The sequence below is a fragment of the Syngnathus scovelli genome, unplaced genomic scaffold, assembly GCF_024217435.2.
Source record: "Syngnathus scovelli strain Florida unplaced genomic scaffold, RoL_Ssco_1.2 HiC_scaffold_29, whole genome shotgun sequence".
Classification (NCBI taxonomy): Eukaryota; Metazoa; Chordata; class Actinopteri; order Syngnathiformes; family Syngnathidae; genus Syngnathus; species Syngnathus scovelli.
In genome coordinates this window covers 32,131-53,080 of record NW_026061381.1, presented here as the reverse complement: position 1 = coordinate 53,080, position 20,950 = coordinate 32,131, and the positions used below count along the sequence as shown (strand labels likewise).

Genomic DNA, 20,950 nt, shown 5'->3' with positions numbered 1-20,950 from the left:
TCAAGCCTCTCCTGAAAAAACCCAGCCTTGACCCAGAATGTCTCTCCAACTACCGGCCCATCTCTCTTCTTCCATTCCTGTCCAAAGTCCTTGAAAAAGCTGTTGCCATACAGCTGCAGGAACACCTTCAACAACACTCACGATTTGAAACCTTCCAGTCTGGTTTCCGCACTGCCCATAGCACAGACAGCACTGCTGAGGGTAACCAATGACCTTCTCATCTCCGCCGATTCTGGATCCCCATTCCTGCTCATCCTCCTTGATCTTTCAGCAGCCTTTGATACCGTCGACCACCATATCCTCCTTAACCGTCTCCACACCAACATTGGTCTCCACACTGGACTGGTTCACCTCATAGCTCGCTGACAGGACAGAGTACGTCAGCCTGGGCTCCTCCAAGTCAAATACAGCCCCTGTCACATGTGGTGTCCCTTCAGGATCTGTCCTAGGACCCCTCCTTTTTATTCTGTACATGCTCCCCCTGGGTCAGGTCATCAGCCGACATGGCATCTTTTTTCACTGCTATGCTAACGACACCCAGTTATACCTCCGGACTGACCCCAATCCACGCTCTACTCCAGTCCCCTTATCATCACCCACACAGGCCCTACCCAACTGCCTGGAGGAGATTAGGGCGTGGTTGATTTACAACTTCCTTCAACTGAACAGTTCCAAAACCAGAGCCATACAAATTGGCACCCCTCACCAGATCCAGTCATCACCCATAACCATCATCTCCTTCTCTGGTCAAGATATCCCCCTCTCCACCTCTGTTACCAACCTCGGGGTGAAGTTTGTCCCACAATTTACCTTTACCAACTACATCAAACATCTGTACAAAACCTGCTTTTTCCATATCAAAAACATTTCTAAACTCCGCCCCTTCCTCACCTTCTCCGATGCAGAAAAGCTCGCCCACGCCCTAATCTCCTCCAGGCTGGACTACTGTAACAGTCTGCTCATCGGTATCCTCAACAAACACCTCCAGAAACTCCAATTCATTCAGAACTGTGCCACCCGAACTCTGATGAAAACCCGCAAACATGACCATATCACCCCTATTCTTCAGCACCTACACAGGCTTTCCATAATATCAAGAATTCATTACAAGATCGCCCTCATTACCCACCTCCGCATCTACAGCAACACCCCTCAATACCTCAAAGACCTCCTTACCCCTCACTCATCCATCCGTAACCTCCGGTCAGAAAGCTCCAACCTCCTCCATCAGGCCCATACACGACTCCGCACCATGGGAGACCGAGCTTTCTGCGCCGCTGCCCGCCACATCTGGAACTCTCTCTCTGCACACCTACGTCAAGCCCAGCCTGTGGACACTTTTAAAAAGAGGCTTAAAACTTTTCTGTTTAAAAAGGCTTTCCCCGGCTCCTCATAGGTGTCGTTTATTGCCTCTGTGCTTTTATGCTTTTATTCTGGTTTCTTGTGTTTTTATTTCTAGTCTTGTTTCTGTAGCACTTTGAGATTATTTTATGAAAAGTGCTTTACAAATAAAATGTATTATTATTATTATTATTATTATTATTATTATTATTATTAAGTTTCACATAATACTAATATTGAGTAAATATGGGATAACTTATATGCAACTACTTCAACAGATATGTCTTTTCTGTAACACTTAAAGACAAACAGTTTCGATCAACAACAATCCATAGATAAAAGCTACAGAATTGATTAAAAGAGAAAGAAGTTCCTTTGAACTAAACAGAGTACTTTTTCAGGTGTGAGGGAGCTCTGCTCGTAGCTAGTGAGATAAGAAAGGAAGGGAGTTAAAGGAATTCTTTGGAGCTAGCTTCGTTGAACTAAGGGACTCCAACTCATAAATTATGAGACCCCTGGTCAGGCCAACCATCTAATTATTCCAACAACAATATACAGTATATTTATATTCTAAAATGCAAGATGAATAGCATAGAAAGCCTATTAAGAGTGTTGAATTTCCTCAATGAGGATTGTGCCAGTCACACAGCGCAGCATAAGCTAATACCAATTGTCTATGCTCAAATTACTCAATGAGTGTTCGTTTTGCTTCTGATTAAGAAAGCTATCAACCAACACAATGAAAAACATACTCACACAAGTAAAGTTTACAGCGCTGGACTGCTTTTCTACCCTACAGAAGCTTGTGCTTGTGTATGAGCAGTCAAAAAGCCGGTGCTCAACTCCTGCAGTCCACACATTCATATAGTAGCCTGCCAATGTCACAACTCTAAAAGTATGTCCGTTGAGGTCTCATCAGCGTCCATGGGCGTCTGCTACTCAGGCGACGGCCTTTCTGTCTGGGCTGCCCATCCTTGGGTGTCTCAGTCATGAAGGTGATTACCTTCAGAATCATAATCATAATCAGAATCAGAAAACCTTTATTGTCATTCTACACAGTACAATGAAATTGGAGACCTCCATCCAGTGCATGAGGTAGATACAAGTAACATAGTCAAGTAAACGACTAATAGAAAAGTAGATGAATAATCGGAAACAGTAGTGCGGACAAAGTGCAGTAGTAGTGCAGGAGGAAAGTGTCATCATTGTCGGCTGGAGTTGAGGGGGGCTATGGCTTGGGGAAAGAAACTGTTTTTGAGTCTGTTTGTCCTGGTCTTCATTTGCCTGTAGCGTCTTCCAGAGGGCAACAGGTCAAACAGGGCGGAGCCAGGGTGGGAGCTGTCCGCTGAGATGGCCTTAGCCCTGCTGAGGCAGCGGGTAGTGTAGATGTCCGTAAGGGAGGGGAGAGGGCGGCCAATGATCCTCTGAGCTGCCTTCACCACTCTCTGCAGCTTCTCCCTGTCAGCGGCGGTGGAGCTGCCGAACCATACTACGATGCAGTAGGTCAGTAGACTCTCAATGGAAGATCGGTAGAAGGTCAGCAACAGGTCGGTGTTGAGGTTGTACCTCCTGAGGACTCTCAGGAAGTGTAACCGCTGCTGAGCCTTCTTGACGATGGTGGTGATGTTCTCTGACCAGGAGATCCGGTCAGAGATGTGGACGCCCAGGTACTTGGTGCTGTGGACCCTCTCCACCTGCTCGCCGTTGATGAAGAGGGGAGTTGGCTCAGGGCTGTGCCTTCTGAAGTCTATGATGATCTCGTTGGTCTTCTTGGTGTTCAGAGCGAGATTGTTCTCTGAGCACCAGTCGACCAGCTCCAGGACCTCCTCTCTGTAGGCTACCTCATCGCCATTGGAGATGAGACCGACCACAGTGGTATCGTCGGCAAACTTGACAATCCGGTTGTGGTTGTGAGCTGGTCTGCAATCGTGAGTGTAGAGGCAGAAGAGGAGGGGGCTCAACACACAGCCCTGTGGGGAGCCGATGCTCAGCGTACGGGTGGAGGAGAGGCGGGAGCCAACTCTCACAGCCTGGAGTCGGTTGGTCAGAAAGTCATTAATCCAGGCACATGTGAGAGAGGGGAGCCCGAGAGTGTCCAGCTTTGTGGTGAGTCTGTCCGGGAGGATGGTGTTGAATGCCGAACTGTAATCCACAAAGAGCATCCGGACATAGCTTTGCTGCTGCTCCAGGTGGTTCACCGCACAATGGAGTGCTACGGCGATGGCGTCCTCTGTGGATCTGTTGGTCCGGTATGCAAACTGGTGGGGGTCAAGGTGTGGGGGAAGATAATCCTTGATGTGCTGAAGAACCAGCCTCTCAAAGCACTTCATGATCACCGGAGTGAGGGCCACTGGTCGGTAATCATTCAGGCTAGAGATGGTCGACTTCTTCGGCACTGGGATGATGGTTGAGGTTTTCAGGCAGGGCGGGACGGTTGCTAGGGCCAGGGAGTGGTTGAAGATCGTGGTGAAGGTGGGGGCGAGCTCCTCAGCGCATGCCCTCAGCACCTTGCCGGGGACCCCATCCGGGCCTGCGGCCTTTCTGGGATTCACTGCAAGGAGCACCTTTCTGACCTTGTGCTCCTGGAGTGATGTCAGAGCTGGGTGGGGGAGGGGGCAGGGACAGGGGAGTGCTGCTGGGATGTTCCAAACCGAGCAAAGAAGCTGTTTAGCTCCTCTGCCAGCTGTGCGCCTTGGTCTTCGACTTGAGCGGCACTGCCCCTGAAGTTGGTGATCTCCTGGATGCCCTGCCACACCTTACGGCCGTTGTTGCTGGACAGGTGGGACTCGATGCGTTGTCTGTGGTCCGCTTTCACCCGTTTGACTCCTCTCCTCAGCTCAGCTCTGGCAGCGCTGTACAGAGCTCTGTCTCCTGACCTGAAGGCGGTGTCGCGGGCTCTGAGGAGAGAGCGGACCTGGCTGCACATCCAGGGTTTCTGGTTAGGGAAGACCCGGATGGTTTTGGTCACAGTCACATTGCTGGTGCAGAACTGGATGTAGCCCAGAACTGTGTCTGTGTGTGTCCCCAGCTCCTGGTGGTCGAACAGGTCCCAGTCTGTCCGTTGAAAACAGTCTTTGAGTTTGTGGAGTGCATCCTCAGGCCAGGAGGTGATGGTCCTTAAGGTGGGTCTGAGTTTGCGTCTGAGGGGGGTGTAGGCAGGGAAGAGCAGGAGGGACAGATGGTCTGATTGCCCAAGGTGGGGAAGGGGGATAGCTCTGTATGCATGTTTGATGTTGGTGTAGACATGGTCCAGGGTGTTCTCACCCCGTGAAGCACACTTTACGTGCTGGTGGAAATTCGGCAGTACAGTCTTTAAGTTGGCCTTGTTAAAATCCCCCGCTACAATGTGGAAGCCATCAGGGTGAGCCCGTTGTTGTTCACTCACAGCTCTCAGCAGGAGAGAGAGTGCCGTGCTTACGTCAGCGTCGGGTGGAATGTAAACAGCAATGACGATAACAACAGCTAGTTCCCTCGGGAGGAAAAAAGGCCGGCACCTGACTGCCATGTACTCGAGGTCCGGACAGCAGTGGCTGCCTACGATGGTCGCATTGTTGCACCAGTTATAGTGCACATACATACAAAGCCCCCCACCCCTGCGTTTACCGGAGTCCAATGTTCTGTCCGCGCGTAGCAGGGAGCGGCTTGCTAGCTGCATGCTAGCATCGGGGATATCCGGGTGCAGCCAGGTTTCGGTTATAATAATCACACAACAGTCCCGGACCTAGTGGTTTCCCGTGACCTGTAGATCCAGGTCATCCATTTTATGCAGCAGGGATCTGGCGTTGGAGAGAAACAGGCTCGGGAGAGGCGGCTTGTGCGGTTGTTTACGTAGCCTTAGCATTAGGCCAGACCGACGGCCTCGCTTTTGCTTCCTCTCTCTTCTTCGCCTGCGTCGCCTCCCAGACCCGACAACAATCCACGGAGACCCCGGCGGTCTCGCAATCTCGTCTGGGATGTTGTGCTTGCGGTGAAAGTCACTTGAAATAGGTATCCGTGATTGGTATCCGATGTCCGTGAGCGAGTGGAAAGTGTACTTGGGATTCCCAGTACAGAGTGTGCCAAAGAGTGAAAATAAAAAAAGATAGGCAAAGAAAAAAGAGCACTGGCGTGGAGAGCCGTAAGCCGCTGCGTCCGTGCGCGCCGCCATCTTGGAAAAAAGATGGTACCATGGAGTTGTTCTCCCTTCTTATCAGATTTTATTTACATGTAACATGTAATTTACGTGGCCTACATATTCTTGGGCTATATTTAATCTTCAAAATAGTTATGCTGATTGTAAATAGACTGTTTCATGATAATATTATCAAATGCTCAAAATATTTTCAGACCTTATCATCTTATTTGGCATATCAAAATGCTTTATTGGCTTAGCTCACCGTCTGTCATACTGACTTTCTAAAACGTGGAAGCTGTTAATGTTGTCAGAGTATATGTATATGTACACTAAAACATGCATAATAATGATAAAATATATATAATTAAACAAACTTTAAACCAATGGCTATGTATAAAGAGCAGTTTAGCAGTTTAACCCTGGTCCTTTACCATTTTCTTTTTTGGTCCGTCTTCTTGAGAACATATTTGTGAGCTTTGCACACTTGGCAGTGTTGCAGGTATTGTGAGTGATTTCATTTCCATTACTAATTTAAAGGCGTTTAAAAATTGTGCTATTGTGCGACCACAGAGACGGCAATCGGTAAGGGCTGTTTTATCTTTATGACTGCTCATGCTAATAGAATCGGACGTCCCTACATGATCGCTACCCCGATTGGTAATATAGTAATTTTTAATAATTATATTGTATGAATTTTCACCCAGAACAATGATGTTATTCCCCAAGTGCAAACATGTGTGTCTTAGAACGGACTTCCCCACTGCAATTTCCTGATACACTCGGATGCATGATTCTGATTTTATTACACTTCAAGACCTTCTTAATAATGCGCTTTCGGCGTTGACGCAGTTTCCAAATTCTGGACCCCAAAGTCTGTGTAAAATATACATAGGGTCCACTGTACTTGGCATTGTTGTGGGTATTGTGACAGCTTGTGACTGAAAGTGAAGAAGTCTTCTGGGTGAGGAATGCGGGAGCGAGAGTGACAGTGACAAAGAGACAGTATGACACCGTAGAGTTGACCGGCAACAACCTTGCGTTGCTTTGAATCGCTTGAGAGAGAGAGACAAGTACATATTCTGCACGATTGAGCATGCTGCCTTGTAGCAGTGGTCGCCATGAAGGAACTGCTTCAATCCTGTGTATTAGAGACTCAAATATCATTTTCTAAATTTGCCGTCCCCCAATATTATTAATTATATGTTTACGATGTTTACAAAATCTTGCAGCCTTTCTGTTGTGGAGCGTATGCCAGCAGCATTTGCACAGAGACGATTGCATCAGTGAAGCATGTCAGTGCGTTTGCAGTTTTTTTCCACAAAGTTTTTTCTTGCCAGTAAAAGCGATACAGACGCGTCAGGCCAGGACAACAATACCATTCAAATGTAAGTCGATGTTTCAGAAGATTTATGAAAACATTTTACGAAGGTTAAAGAGCAGTGTAGTCTTGCTTTAACGTTCAATTTGGTCTGAGCATAGTATATTGGCGGATTACACACACGAGACAAAGGAGTGCGAACAGACATGGAAACACCTATCTTTAGGAGACCTTCATGTTAGTCTGCTAAAACGCTTCGTTAGTCGGACTGAGAGTTTAGTCGGCACTTGACCCGGAGAGGGACGATTACACGGATGGATGAAAAACCAACTTCCATCTGTCCTCAATCCATCCTTTTTCTTCCTCGTTCCCTGTAAAAGGGCAGGACAATTCTGTCCTTGGGACGGAATACCCACCTCTGATGGAGTTGTCCCTGGTGAGAGCCAACAAGCAGGTGTATGGGGCTTGTTTTTCACCTTTTTGTTATGATTATCTGATGGATGAGATGATAGGAGCCCTCAACCTCCTCTTGGAGGGGTGGGTTTTAACAGTTGTTTGCCTTTTAAAGTTAAAGTCCCAATGATCATCGTCACACACACCTCTGGGTGTGGTGAAATTTGTCCTCTGCATTTAACCCATCCCCATGTGATTTTGATCCATCCCCTGGGGGAGAGGGGAGCAGTAAGCAGCAGCGGTGCCGCGCTCGGGAATCATTTGGTAGTCTAACCCCCCCAATTCCAACCCTTAATGCTGAGTGCCAAGCAGGGAGGCAATGGGTCCCATTTTTATAGTCTTTGGTATGACCCGGCTGGGGTTTGAACCCACAACCTTCCAGTCTCAGGGCGGACACTCTACTACTAGGCCACTGAGCTTTTAACAGGTGTTTGTCAAAGTCCCCACTAGAAGCAAACGTGCAAGGTAATTTTGTGTAAATTTGAGTTCATCTTTAGTTCCTTTTTCTTTGTTTCAGGATTTAACCCACAGTGGAACTGCACTTTCAATTTTACCGTCCATGCTCCTGACCTGGCACTTGTTCGCTTTGTGGTTGAAGATCATGACTATACTTCAAGCAACGACTTTCTTGGACAATACACCCTGCCTTTGACAAGTCTCCGCACAGGTAGAGAATGTGTGAAAGAGCAGTTTTGAATCATGATTGCCTAGATTGAGGGGGAAGTTAAAAATTCTGGATGAGTATTGTAAGTATGTATGTTTGTGAATACACCAGACTTTGCACTCATTCAAGACTTTGCTGACAGAACAAAATCCAGGCCTTCAGTGGCGTGACTGCTCTGAGCCCTCTATCCATGGTATGCATGGTATTGTCATGCAAGATTCATCTTTCCAGTGACCTTGACTTGTTTGGTCACTTTGCTCATTGAGGTCAACCGTTATCTGGGCTGAGGATGGGCAGTAATGTAATTTCCTAAAAGGAGTGTTTAGCATTCCAGATATTTATACCCAAGAACAACAGCAACATAGACAGGAAATATCCCTTGCAGATCAGGTATGTCATTGATCTGACACAAACACATAGCACAGCCTAAAACAGCCTCTTCAGGTGCTGATTCAGCAGTTAATTTGCATTTTCTTTTAAACATGAAGGGACGTGTCTGAGGACGACACTGACAAAATTTGAGACAGAACGCCAATGGTAGGAGACATAGTAAGCCATCAATGTCAAATCAGAAAGGCGCTCTCTAAACAGATAATTTTAGTATCATCATCTCTCGTGAGGAAGGTCCGGTGGGCACTGGTTAGCACGTCCACCTCACAGTTAGGAGGGTGCGGGTTTGATTCCACCTTCCTTTGTGGAGTTTGCATGTTCTCCCCATGCCCGCGTGGATTTTCTCCGGGCACTCCGGTTTCCTCCCACATCCCAAAAACATGCTTGGTAGTCCGATTTAGCACTCCAAATTGCCCCTCGGTGTGAGTGCGAATGATTGTGTGTCTCTGCGGCCTGTGATTGGATGGCAACTGCCCGATCACTGCTGGGATATGCTCCAGCACGTCCGCGACCCCCTTGGATAATGGATGGATGCTGATTCACGATTATACCAGGCAGAGGTTTTGAGGGGCTCGTTGCAAAGGGTTCGTTGTAGCATTTGTTTTAAAATAAAGAAAGAATGAGTTTCTTCTTGTATACTAACATGCAATACTTGACTTTTACAGGTTATCGCCATATCCGACTGCTCAAGCAAGACGGTTCCTGCCTCTCACCCTCCTCGCTCTTCATCCACGCCAATATCGTTGACTGTCAGAATAATCATTTAAATCACCACCCTGGGCGTCTGTAGCAAACAACATTTAATTCTATTACTACCTCGCTAAAACATTACAACAACCATGCCATTGCTTTTAGAGTGGCACAGTAATTGGCCACAGTACTGTATTTTCCGGACTATTAAGTCGCTTTGGAGTATAAGTCACACCAGCCATAAACTGCATACTAAAGAAGAAAAAAATATATAAGTTGCACCAGAGTATAAGTCGCAATTTTGGGGGACATGTAGTTGACAGAATCCAACACCAAGAACAGACAGGAATAGGCAACAACAGGCTGAACGGTATGGTATGCTAACATTACATAAACACATAAACGAGGAACTGAAAATGTGCCTGATGTAACATATTAAGAGTTATTCAAATAACTATAACATAATGTCACTTATAAACAACTCCGCTGACTCTGGAATCTCAATTGCACTTCTAATTATTCCTAGAGCGCCATCATGTGGTTTAGTGTGAAAATAACATGTGAAGTGAAAACAAGTGAGTAAGTAATGTGTTAATGATCAAGTAATAATGTGTTAAGAATTACACATATGTCGCTCTTGAGTATAAATCGCACCCTCGGCCAAACTATGAAAAAAACTGCGACTTATAGTCTGGAATATACGTTATATAGGCGAGGTACAATATATTGCAATCTTGATTTAACAGACAAAAGGGGCATTTTCCATTAGAGCTGATTGTCCATAAACTTGAAATACATTTTCTTTGTGGGCTAAGCCATCAAATACAGTACAAATACTGTATTTGTATTTCAACAATCAGCTATAATAGTTGTTTGGCCTAAAAATGTCCAGTATGTCAAGTGGCATGGTGGTACAAGATGGTGTAAAATTAGGTATTGAATTTGGCCCAGGCACATTGGCTATCCCAAAACATGTAGTAGTTCCAAAATTTCATCAGGAGATGGTGTTAAAGCTTGACATGGGGTGACCTGATGGAAATTAACAAATCTAATAAATTAAATTGTTAGCAATTAGGAGGACACGACCTGTTCAAACACGTAGCAACGCACAATTTTGGAATATGAGTTTGTTATGCCATAATTTTAAGATGTAACAGCTTGAGCAATATCAATATTTCTGTTTAAGTTGGAGGAACCCATTATTATGTTAAGTACTATTATGGGTTGAGATTTATCTTTATTAGACAAGATATATGTGATTAATGTTGCAATGTTTTGTCCAACCTGTATTTAACATTGGTGTTCCATCCATACCTGAATATATTAAGTTGAGAAGAGACATTAAGGGCTAGTAGGGAAAGAACGAGCAAAACAGGAAACACCTGCATCCGGTGGCCGGTGGCTGTCGGGCGCAGTGGTTGCTGCTTAAAGCAGGGTTGCCAAGACAACCAGAGGTGCAGGGATTCTGACTTTTTATCTACATATTCCAAGGAGGTAATGCCAGAAGCCTATAAATATGATGCCCGAATGCAGAGCGGGGCTTCTTCCTAGTCATGGCGTTAGCCGTGACGCTGCCCGGAGTAAAAGAATGAAGATGGATTTTTCATTCTTTTTGAGATTGAACCAAAATCTACTAAGATGTATTTCCAGAGTCTTCGAATTGGACTTGGTCAAATTTTAAGCTTCGAGGAAGGTTAGAGGAGACCGCCGCTCCGGGCAGAAAGGGGAAGTCGCCAATTTTACTTTTTAGGCTACGCTCCTCACGGCCGGAACCTTTCCTATTTTTTAAACATAATTCGGATTTTGGAACAAAGGAGAGCTGATCACGCGACTTGTTCAACCGAATAGGTTTTTAGTCCTTTAGCCTCCTCTTTTGTTCTGAGTGGGTGAGTCTTGTTTTCTTTGTTTTTTTCGACTTGTAATTATTTTGCTTGCTTATTCATTAAATCTCTTCTTAAGCCTTAATTCGTTTATCGATTATTTAGTAGTAACTATGTTGAGCATGGTTTTATATGCAATAATTACAACTTTAAAATGTTTTTATTCCCCTATCGTAGTCATTCTTTAAAGCCGTTCAATTCTTTTTAAAGTGAAGACAGCTTTAATCCTTAACATCAGGAATTGTCAGATCTGGTTCGAAGTAGTTATCTTGAGCTCAGCTAGGGCGAGGGCGCTCTAATAAATTAACGAATCCCTGAGGTCTTAACAAAGACATCTAAAAATATCCGTAACATGACAACAGCTTCAAACAGAAAAAAGGGGAGCCATCAATACGACGCTGTCATTTCGAAGTCTTGCCTCGAATTGAGTTACTCAGCTCGAGCTTCGGGTGACTTGAGAGGGATTGGCGTCGTAAAGAAATTAGATTGATTCTGGTAGAGTCAATTTAACTCGGGTGGTTAGATTACGGACGAATCCCCTTACCCCGGCTGGTCCAAACCCCTTAACGGGAAGCCGGTGCCACTTTGATAAAAAGTGCGCGTTTGACAAGTACAAGACAAAATTCATATAAACTAGAGCTGTGATGGTCTATCGCAGTCCTGGCAACATTGGGGTTCTGGCACAATGGAATGCTGGCACATTAGAGATGTTAGAGATGGGGGGGGGTGAAGTAAATCAGCTACTTTGGTAATAAATGACATCAATAAAAGGCCACGAGTGGGTCAAGATCTCAAAAGATCAAATTTCGGTTGAGTTTAGAGTAGATTAAATAGTAAATCAGATTCATTATTACTTTGATAAACCATGACAAATCATGACAAAAATTGTGTGATTGGCCAACTTCCTGTTGAGTTAGAGTAGGGCTCCACAGACTTTTTGTAGGTCTTGGGCTGGTACATACAGGTAGTCTCCAATTTTTTAGTAGCTCTTCGCTCAACAGAGGCTGTTCTGTTCAAAATTTGTAGAGGTTGGAACTAATCAACTTTTTTAAAAGGTGCAATAAACTAAAAAAAAATGATTAATTTACCTAGTGTGATGTGTGCACCTAGTTTCATATTTTTTCATTAATGTTAAGATCATCAAAATCTGTTTTATTTAAGCAAACAGCATGTAGTTATAGTGTTGGACAAAATCAAAGACTTTGCTTGGATTTTTTTTTTTTTTTAATCATGACCATTTTAAGATTGAACAACCACAGTTTCGGAGGAGTTTCTTAATGTTACCTAAATAAAAGGCCAAAAATTGTGCCAATTTGAAAAAATAAAAATTATGAAATTGCTGTTAGTTTTCCCAAATGGATCCAAAAGACATATTTGTAGGTTGGCTGTTACACACATCACCAAATATTCATTGATCTTGGTGAACCATATGACCAGGAGAGCTTTATTAAAATATTTTCGGGGGCGCCACTGAGCCATTTTTTCAAAGTTGCACCGTACACTAATATTATATCCTCCCCTGATGTTTGTACAAAGTTTCATGAGTTTTTATGCATGTCTATAGCCTCAAACCTAGTGTTGGTTTCTTAGGGAACGCTTCATTGTCAGGGCAACAGTGTTCCGCAATATCTTGTGAACTTTGTGTTTTATGCATTTTGAAAGCCCTAAATGCTAAATTTGGTTGACCTGCTAGCAGAAAAGATATCAAATAATAAAAGAAAAATTAGGCAGGTTGGTGGAGCACTGGTTAGCACGTCCGCCTCACAGTTTGGAGGGTGCGGGTTTGATTCCACCTCCAGCCCTCCCTGTGTGGAATTTCCATGTTCTTCCCGTGCCTGTGTGGGTTTCCTCCGGGAACTCTGGTTTCCTCTCACATCCCAAAACATGCATGGTCGACTGATTGAGCACTCCAAATTGCCCGGAGGTGTGAGTGCGGATGGTTATTCGTCTCTGTGTGCCTACTGCCCGATGATTGCTGGGATCGGCTCCAGGACGCCCGCGACCCCGGTGAGGACAAGCGGTGCTGAAGATGGATGGTAAACAAAAATTAAGTCTAACGTTCTATGTGAAATTATTTTGTAAGGGCTTGGGATTTGCGTCTGAATTCCCATATTTCCCATAACTTACTGTGGGTTCAGAGATGTCATTATAATTGAAAATTTTCAGCCATAATTTCTTTGTAGAAGTGCACAAAAAATGTTGTACGGTTGAAAGTCTAAAGCCGAGTATTTATCAACCATGACACTGACTATCCAAACTGGACTCTCCGGATGTCAAATTATGAATAATTAAAATATTATTTTACCCGTGTTCTTGGTTATGTTTTTTGTATCGCTACAAAGAATGGTCAATAGCTACACTGGTTTAGCAAAAAATCCACAATTCAGACTGATGTCCAGATTTTCCTTTTTATTTCTCCTCCACTGATGATGTTGAGCAGTCACGAGACAGAGTGAAAAAACAACTTATCTTTGAGGCACATAAGTTGTTGTATGACTGTGGGTCCCAGCGCATGTGGGGATCGAGGGGAATGAGGAGGTGGATATCTTAACCAAACAAGCATTGGAAGTGCCAGGGGTGGAAAGACGGGTCTGCTTAAGTAAAGCTGAAGGGAAGTCCATTATAAGAAAACACGTACTAAAGAGGTGGCAAGACTATTGGGAAGCCCAAGGTACTGGACGACATTTGTTCACGATACAGAAACAGGTGGGGGTAGGATGGAGTTTCGGGAGGAACCGGAGGGAGGAGGCAGTAATAACACGACTGAGGATTGGGCATACAGGAATAAATGAGACGTTCCATAAAATAGGAAAACATCTTGATGGGAAATGTGTACATTGTGGGGAAAGTGAGACGGTTCAGCATGTATAATGGTCAGGTGGCGCTTTCTCGCCTTTTACGGACAGACCTTCTAACCTGGAGAATGGTTGTTGTTTCATCTGCTGCCGTGCCTCGTGTACTGGCCACCATTAAACAACCCAAGATCTCGCCATATAAAGAACCAACTGTTACTCCACATCTTTCTCCACATCTTTGTTTTCCTTGCTCAACAACAGACATCTCAAACAACGCACAACACTATCTCTCTCTCTCTCTCTCTCTCTCTCTCTCTCTCTCTCTCTCTCTCTCTCTCTCTCATGATTGAAGTGGGTGAAACAGCAACGTGTACATATTTTGTTAAGTTAGACAAACTCATATTTTTTCATGTTCATATGTGTGTAAATCTTCTCGTTATTTTATATAAACATAACTGCCCAATCAGAACACGAATACAGCACACATAATTGTGTAACCTTCCAATACACAGCCACACCTACACCCACACCCACACATCATCATCATCATCCTCATCAGCGATCACTCATAGTCGAGTATGACTGTCCTCCGTCTTGGTCCTTGTGGGTCTTCAGATGAGCGTGGAGGCCGATCCTGGACACGATTGTTCTTGTGCAGTATGGGCAGGTGAAAGTAGTGGTGGTGGTGGGTTTGGGTTGGGCCTGTTTGGTGGATGCTCTCTCCTTTCTGAGTCAGCGCTTGTCTTCTGCAGTATGGTGGAGGTCATCGTTATAAAGTGCAGCACCCTCACGGACAAGGTTTCTCCATGCCAACCTTTTTTTTTTTTTTTAAAGTCCCAATGATTGTCACACACACATCTGGGTGTGGTGAAATTTGTCCTCTGCATTTAACCCATCCCCGTGTGATTTTGATCCATCCCCTGGGGGAGAGGGGAGCAGTGAGCAGCAGCGGTGCCGCGCTCGGGAATCAGTTGGTGATCTAACCCCCCAATTCTTCCCATATTGCCATATCTTCCCAAGTTATAAGGTCTATGTGGAACCTTTTGATGTTTGTTTTGATGTTATCCTCATACCTCATCTTCTGGTCTCCGGGGGCACATTTTCCTTCAACAAGCTGGGAGTAGAGAACCTATTTTGGAAGGCGGAGATCAGGCATGCGGACAACATGACCAGTCCATCTGAGCTGGTGTTGAGCGATGGTGGCAGTGATGATGGGAATATCAGCCTCCTTCAGGACGCTGGTCTTAATGCGTCGATCCTCCCAACCGATCCTGAGGATTTTTCGGAGGCATCTCTGATGGTATATCTCCAGTGCTTTCAAATGCCTGCTGTATGTGGTCCAAGCCTCTAACCCATACAGAAGAGTGGGCAGCATGACAGCTTTGTAGACCGGGATTTTGGTCCTAGTCAGAAGGTCTCTTCAGACTCTCTTCCTTAGCCTTGAGAAAGCCCCACTGGCACAGCTGAGGCGGTGGTCTATCTCTTCATCAATGTTGGCTTTTGATGATAGGACGCTGCCCAGATATGGGAAGTGGTCCACATTTTCCAGTCTGGTGTTGTCGATGGAGATGTTTGGGGACGAGACAAGAGTGACTGATGGAGAATTTGGGTCTATTTTATGTTGATGGCTAGACCAAGCTGTTTGTATGCTCTCGTGAAGGCAGCCAGTGTGCACTGTAGGTCCTCTTCTGAGAGGGCTACAAGAGCATTGTCGCCCGCATACTGCAGCTCCATGATGGATATGGTAGTGGTTCGACCTTTGGCCCTGAATTGGTTGATGTTAAAAAGTTGCCCGTCAGTTCTGTACATAATTTAGACTCCATGGGGAAGAGGTTTGCCCGTGAGATGGAGGATAGCAGTAATGAAGATGGAGAACAGCGTTGGAGCAATAAGACATCCCTGTTTCACTCCTGAGTCAACTCCAAAGGGTTCTGTTTCATCTCCACTGCCACTGAGGACTGTAGCTGACATATTGTCATGTAGCAGTCTCAGTACCCGGATGTACTTCTCTGGGCAGCCAATCTTTGCCAGAACCAGCCAGAGTGCTTGACGGTTCACTGAGTCGAAGGCTTTGGTGAGGTCTATGAAGGCCATCTATAGTGGTAAATTTTGTTCCCTGCATTTTTCTTGAAGTTGACGGGCAATGAAAATCATGTCTGTGGTGCCTCTGTTGGGGCGGAAACCACTTTGAGACTTGGGTAGGATGTTTTCTGCCAGGGGTGTGAGTCTGTCGGCCAAAATCCGAGCTATGGCTTTGCCTGTGGTGGACAGAAGAGAAATGCCATGGTAGTTCCCGCAGTCTGCCTTGTCTCCCTTCTTAAAGATGGGGACAACTAGGGCATTCCTAAGTTGTGCAGGGATTTTCTCTTGTTCCCATATTTTGAGAAGCAGGGCATGGATGTGTTTGAGGAGATCGGGTCCGCCTTCCTTCGGGACTTCTGCTGGGATGCCATTAGTGCCGGCTGCCTTGGTGTTCTTCATCTTCCTAATTACATCCTGCACCTCTTCCGGGCTGTGTCGTTCTTCCATCTTCTCAATTATGGGCTGTTGAGGGAGTTTTTCAAGGGCCTTCATCTCCGGAGTAGTGTCCCTGTTCAGATGATCCTCGAAATGCTCTTTCGACAAACAATTTTTTTTTGTTATTGCTCCCTTTTGTTTCAGCAGCGTGAGCCCATCCTTGGAGCGAAGGGGGGTTAGGGAATGGTAGTTGGGGCCGTATACCACTCTTGTGGCTTTGAAGAATCCTCTGGTGTCTCCAGAGTCAGCAAGCTGCTGGATCTTCAGAACCTTCCTCGTCCACCAAAGGTTCTTCAGCTTCCTAACCGTTGATTGCATAGCCACCTTTGCCTTGGCATAGGCTGCTCTTTTAACCTTGCAATTCATGTTATTTTGCCAGGTGATAAAAGTTTGCCACTTGATGTCTATGAGCTGTTGCATTTCAATGTAATTTTCAACATACCAGTCCTGATGTTTCCGCCATTTCTGACCAAGGATGCTTTTGCTGGAGTCCATGATGGTAGAGGAAAGCCTGTCCCAGTGTTCTTCAGATTCATTTGGATACTGCTTGGGAAGGTCCGCACTGAGAGCCACCTGGAGCTGTTGGTAGGTGGTATCACCCAGCCACTCGATGTTATGCTTTGGCTGTGTCTTTTCTGCATCCTTCTTTTCTGCATTAAGCGGATAGACATGATGGAGCGAATGAGGCGGTGGCCAGTCCAACAATCGTCTGCACTGGTCATTGCTCTGGTGTTAAGCACGTCACAACGGTCTTTGGTGCGGACAATGACATAGTCAATGAGGTGCCAGAGTTTACTGCAAGGATGCATCCATGATGTTTTGAATGTATTCTTTTGGCGGAAAAGTGCGTTGGTGATGACCAGGTTGTGTTCTGAGCACTTTGTCAGCAGTAGTGTGTCATTTGAGTTGATGTTTCCAACCCCTGCCTTTCCATAGATAATGGTTTCGTCCCACTCTGGCATTGAAGTCTCCAAGCAGGATTATCTTGTCCTCCTTGGGGACTTTGGATAGGATGGTGTCAAGGTCAGCATAGAAGGTCTCCTTTACTTCATCCTGTGCATCAAGCGTTGGAGCATATGCACTAATAACGGTGGCCATTTGACTGCTTGCAAGCATCAGGCGCATGGTCATTAGGTGTTCATTGATACCCACAGGAGTCCATAGAGGTGGTTGATGAGGCTGCTCTTTATGGCAAAGCCTACACCATGGATACGTGGCTCATTTGCAGGCTTTCCCTTCCAAAGGAAAGTGTATCTGCCTTTCTCCTCCTTCAGCTGCCCGTCATCAGCCAGTCGGGTTTCGGAGAGCACTGCGATGTCAATCTGGAACCTCCTTAGCTCTCTTGAGATAATGGCGGTTTGCCTTTCAGGTCGATCACTGGCTTTGTTGTCCATGAGGGTCCTCACATTCCAGGTTCTAAAGTAGAATCGTAATTTATGTTTCTGACCACGTGGTGGTGATCCCTCTGGATGCGATAGTCCAGACAGGAGTTTCGAGGCTTTTCTAACCCCCTCCCCTGTTGGGGTGAGCAGAGTGGATCCTAAACAGGGCTGCTCAGTCATGGGTGCAGCTGCCGAAAAGCTCTTTCTGCCTCAGTCCAAGAGCTTACCGACTGAATCTATCACCCACCGCCTGTGTGCCAGACTGTGGCTAGGAGCTCCCAGACTACACTGTTCTGCTCCCGTCACCACTTCCTGGTTGCCAGAGGACTTTTTCTATCCGGGATGTAAAGTAGGATGGGTTCCCTTTCGGGAGGACGCCTGCGCGTGATGTCTTTTAACGTGGGGAGACTGATGCGCCTGCAGCCACCACACGGCCCCTTGCCAGAGAGGGACCTGGTTCCAATGGCATGGAGAACCACAACGACTGGAGGCAATCCTTTGTTGCAGCCTTCATCCACCTTCAGTGCCGTTGTGACATCGTCATCATCCGCCACATCCGCCGTTCAGGTCTTTTTGGATCGCGCTTTGTCTGGAACCTCCCGCTCGACCTTACCGCCATGGGTGACCCTACCAGGAGCCTAAGCTCCGGACGGCATTGCTCTCAAGTTCATTGGAACCCACAAGGTTCTCCACCACGTCAAGGTGGCGATCCAGGAGAACACACCCACACCCACCCACACACACGCACGCACACGCACGCACATGCGCGCACACACACACGCACGCGCGCGCCCACACACACACACACACACACACACACACACACACACACACACACACACACACACACACACACACACACATGCTCACATGTACACACACAGACAAATTGTCAGCAGGATTTGAACCTGCGAAGGGAGACCCCAATGGATTTCTAGTCCATCGCCTCAACCACACAGCCACAACAACTCTGTAAGCATTTTCGGGCAAGGTCCTCACATTGTCAAAATGCATATGGCGAGGCTGTGGCAACGAGATTCTAATACAAAATCTGTCTTGTTGTCGGCAGGTTTCGAACCTGCGAGGGGAGAACCCCAATGAATTTCTAGTCCATCGCCTTAACCACTCGGCTACAATAACACAGTAAATCCTTTTGGGCAAGGTCCTCACATTGTCGAAATGTATATGGCATGGATCGCGCAACAAAACGATATTTTAATACAAAATCTATATCATTGTTGGCAGGATTCGAACTTGCTAGGGGAGACCCCAATGGATTTTTAGTCCATTCCCTTAACCATTCAGCCACAACAATACACACTCTAATACACACCGTCCAAATGCATGTAGTGAGTATCTCATATTACACCACGAGATTCTAAACAAAATTTTGAATCATTGTCGGCAGGACCCAAACCTGCGAGTGGAGATACCAAGGGAGCTCTAGTCCATCGACTTAGCCACTCAGCCACAATGCCACACTGTTCAAATGCATGTGGTGAGTATCTCATAATACACCACGAGATTAAAACGACAGTAATTGGCAGGACTCGAACCTCCAAGGGGAGGCCTCAATGGATTTCAAGTCCTTAACCCCTCGTCCACAACAACACACATTGTCAAAATGCATATTGCAAGGATCTAGCAAGATTTTAACTCAAAATCTGAATCGTTGTCAGCAGCATTCCAACCTGCGATGGGAGACGCCAATGGATTTCTAGTCCATCGCCTTAACCACTCAGCCACAACAACACACACTGTTCAAATGCATGTGGTGAGTACCTCATAATACGCCACGAGATTCTAATAAAAATTTTGGATCGTTGTCGGCAGGACTCAAACCTGCTAGGGGAGGACACAATGGATTTCAAGTCTATCGTCTTAACCACTCGGCCACAACAACACACACTGGTGAGGACCTCACATTGTCAAAATGCATTATGCGAGGAGCTAGCAAGATCAAAATCTAAATCGTTGTCAGCAGGATTGAACCTGCGAGGGGAGACCCCAATGGATTTCTCGTCCATCACCTTGGCCACAATAACACACTCTGTGATACTCACCGTACAAATGCATGTGGTGAGCATCTCATATTACACCACGAGATTCTAAACAAATAATTGGCTCATTGTCGGCAGGACCCGAACCTGTGAGGGGAGGCCCCGAAGGACTTCAAGTCCATCACCTTAACCACTCAGCCACAACAACACAGACTGGTGAGGTCCTCACATTGTCAAAATGCATATTGCAAGGATCTACAAGATTCTAATTCAAAATTTGAATCGTCAGCAGCACCCGAACCTGCAAGGTGAGACCCCAATGGATTTCAAGTCCATCACCTTAACCACTCAGCCACAAGCACACTGTAATACACACCGTCCAAATACATGGTGGATAAGGCGATGGACTTGAAATCCAGAACTAATACTATCTTCGCCGCTGATTGTACTTCAGTCCATTTCTGTTGCAGTACACCATCAAATTGCATCCAAATTAAATTCATTCAATGATCTGTTCCCATTCAAAGAAACAGAGTTAACAAGATACCAATTCCAGTGGCGGTCTGCTCCTGTTATTAGTCCATGTCTATATGAAGGCTGGTGTTGAAGAAGTCAAGCTTGGCCATGAGTCTGGTGCATGGACACCATCTCGTTCTTCTGCTTGGACAGGGATGAGTTTTGTCTCAGTGTGTGCGTTTGCATGTGTGTGTGTGTGTGCGTGTGTGTGTGTGTGTGTACTGAAAATGTCTCATTAAATGGTGGCAGTATTTTGTCAATTTATTTTAAGCTCGTTACCAAGCACCTCACACTTATGGGTGACTCTTGGGCTTTGAGGGAAATCCAAATGCTGAAGTTTTTCTCTAACGACCTGCTGGAGAGGAAGAAGAAGCTGGCCCAGATCCAGGCGCTTCACGTGAAGAAATTGTCCTCCTTGTCTGGTGTGCACTGCTCCTATTGCATTGCAAAAAGTTAAAAACAAAACAAGCAAACAAACCAAAAATGTAAAAAGCTGAAGTTTTTGTTTTTAGGTAAGGACCTGATCACCGCCACCGACATCAAAGCCTCAGCTCTTTCCACCACCGCCGCCACCTGCAGACACAACACACCAGCTTGAAGCACCGTCACTTCTATCTCCCGCGCCCCAAAAGCCCGTCCAACACAATAAATCGCCTCCCGCTCAACCCAACAATGCAACAAGACTCCTCCACCCGCACAACGATTTGCCATCCCTCTAATTCGCTCCAAGACAGGCAGACTCATCCTGCCTTCGTCCATGAAACCTGGTAAGTTCACACGTCTATGACCAACCATGCAATTCAGTTCCAATGATGTGCTCGCTTCTTGTATCAGCAGCTCATGGCATCTACACGCTCATGCTCATGAACCCCAAACAGGACGCAGACGTT

General features: G+C 45.9%; 1 protein-coding gene and 1 non-coding gene across 8 annotated transcripts in view; one reads left to right on the top strand and one right to left on the bottom strand.

The window, feature by feature from the left end:
* LOC125993437 (1-phosphatidylinositol 4,5-bisphosphate phosphodiesterase delta-3-A-like) overlaps positions 1-10,935 on the top strand; it is an 82,287-nt gene extending 71,352 nt beyond the window's left edge. For 6 of the 7 annotated variants that reach the window (XM_049761979.2, XM_049761977.2, XM_049761983.1 and 3 more), the window contains 2 exons: positions 7,744-7,893; positions 8,946-10,935. In XM_049761979.2, coding sequence (XP_049617936.1) covers positions 7,744-7,893; positions 8,946-9,070 — 275 coding nt within the window. In that variant the 3' untranslated portion in view covers positions 9,071-10,935. Of the gene's footprint in view, positions 1-7,743; positions 7,894-8,945 lie in introns of those variants that run through there. The other variant, XR_007490219.2, reaches the window with a different exon arrangement.
* A 7,666-nt stretch (positions 10,936-18,601) lies between these two features.
* On the bottom strand, positions 18,602-18,684 carry trnas-aga (transfer RNA serine (anticodon AGA)). The gene has a single exon. It is a non-coding gene; the product is annotated as a tRNA-Ser (tRNA).
* Between the last annotated feature and the right edge of the window lie 2,266 nt (positions 18,685-20,950).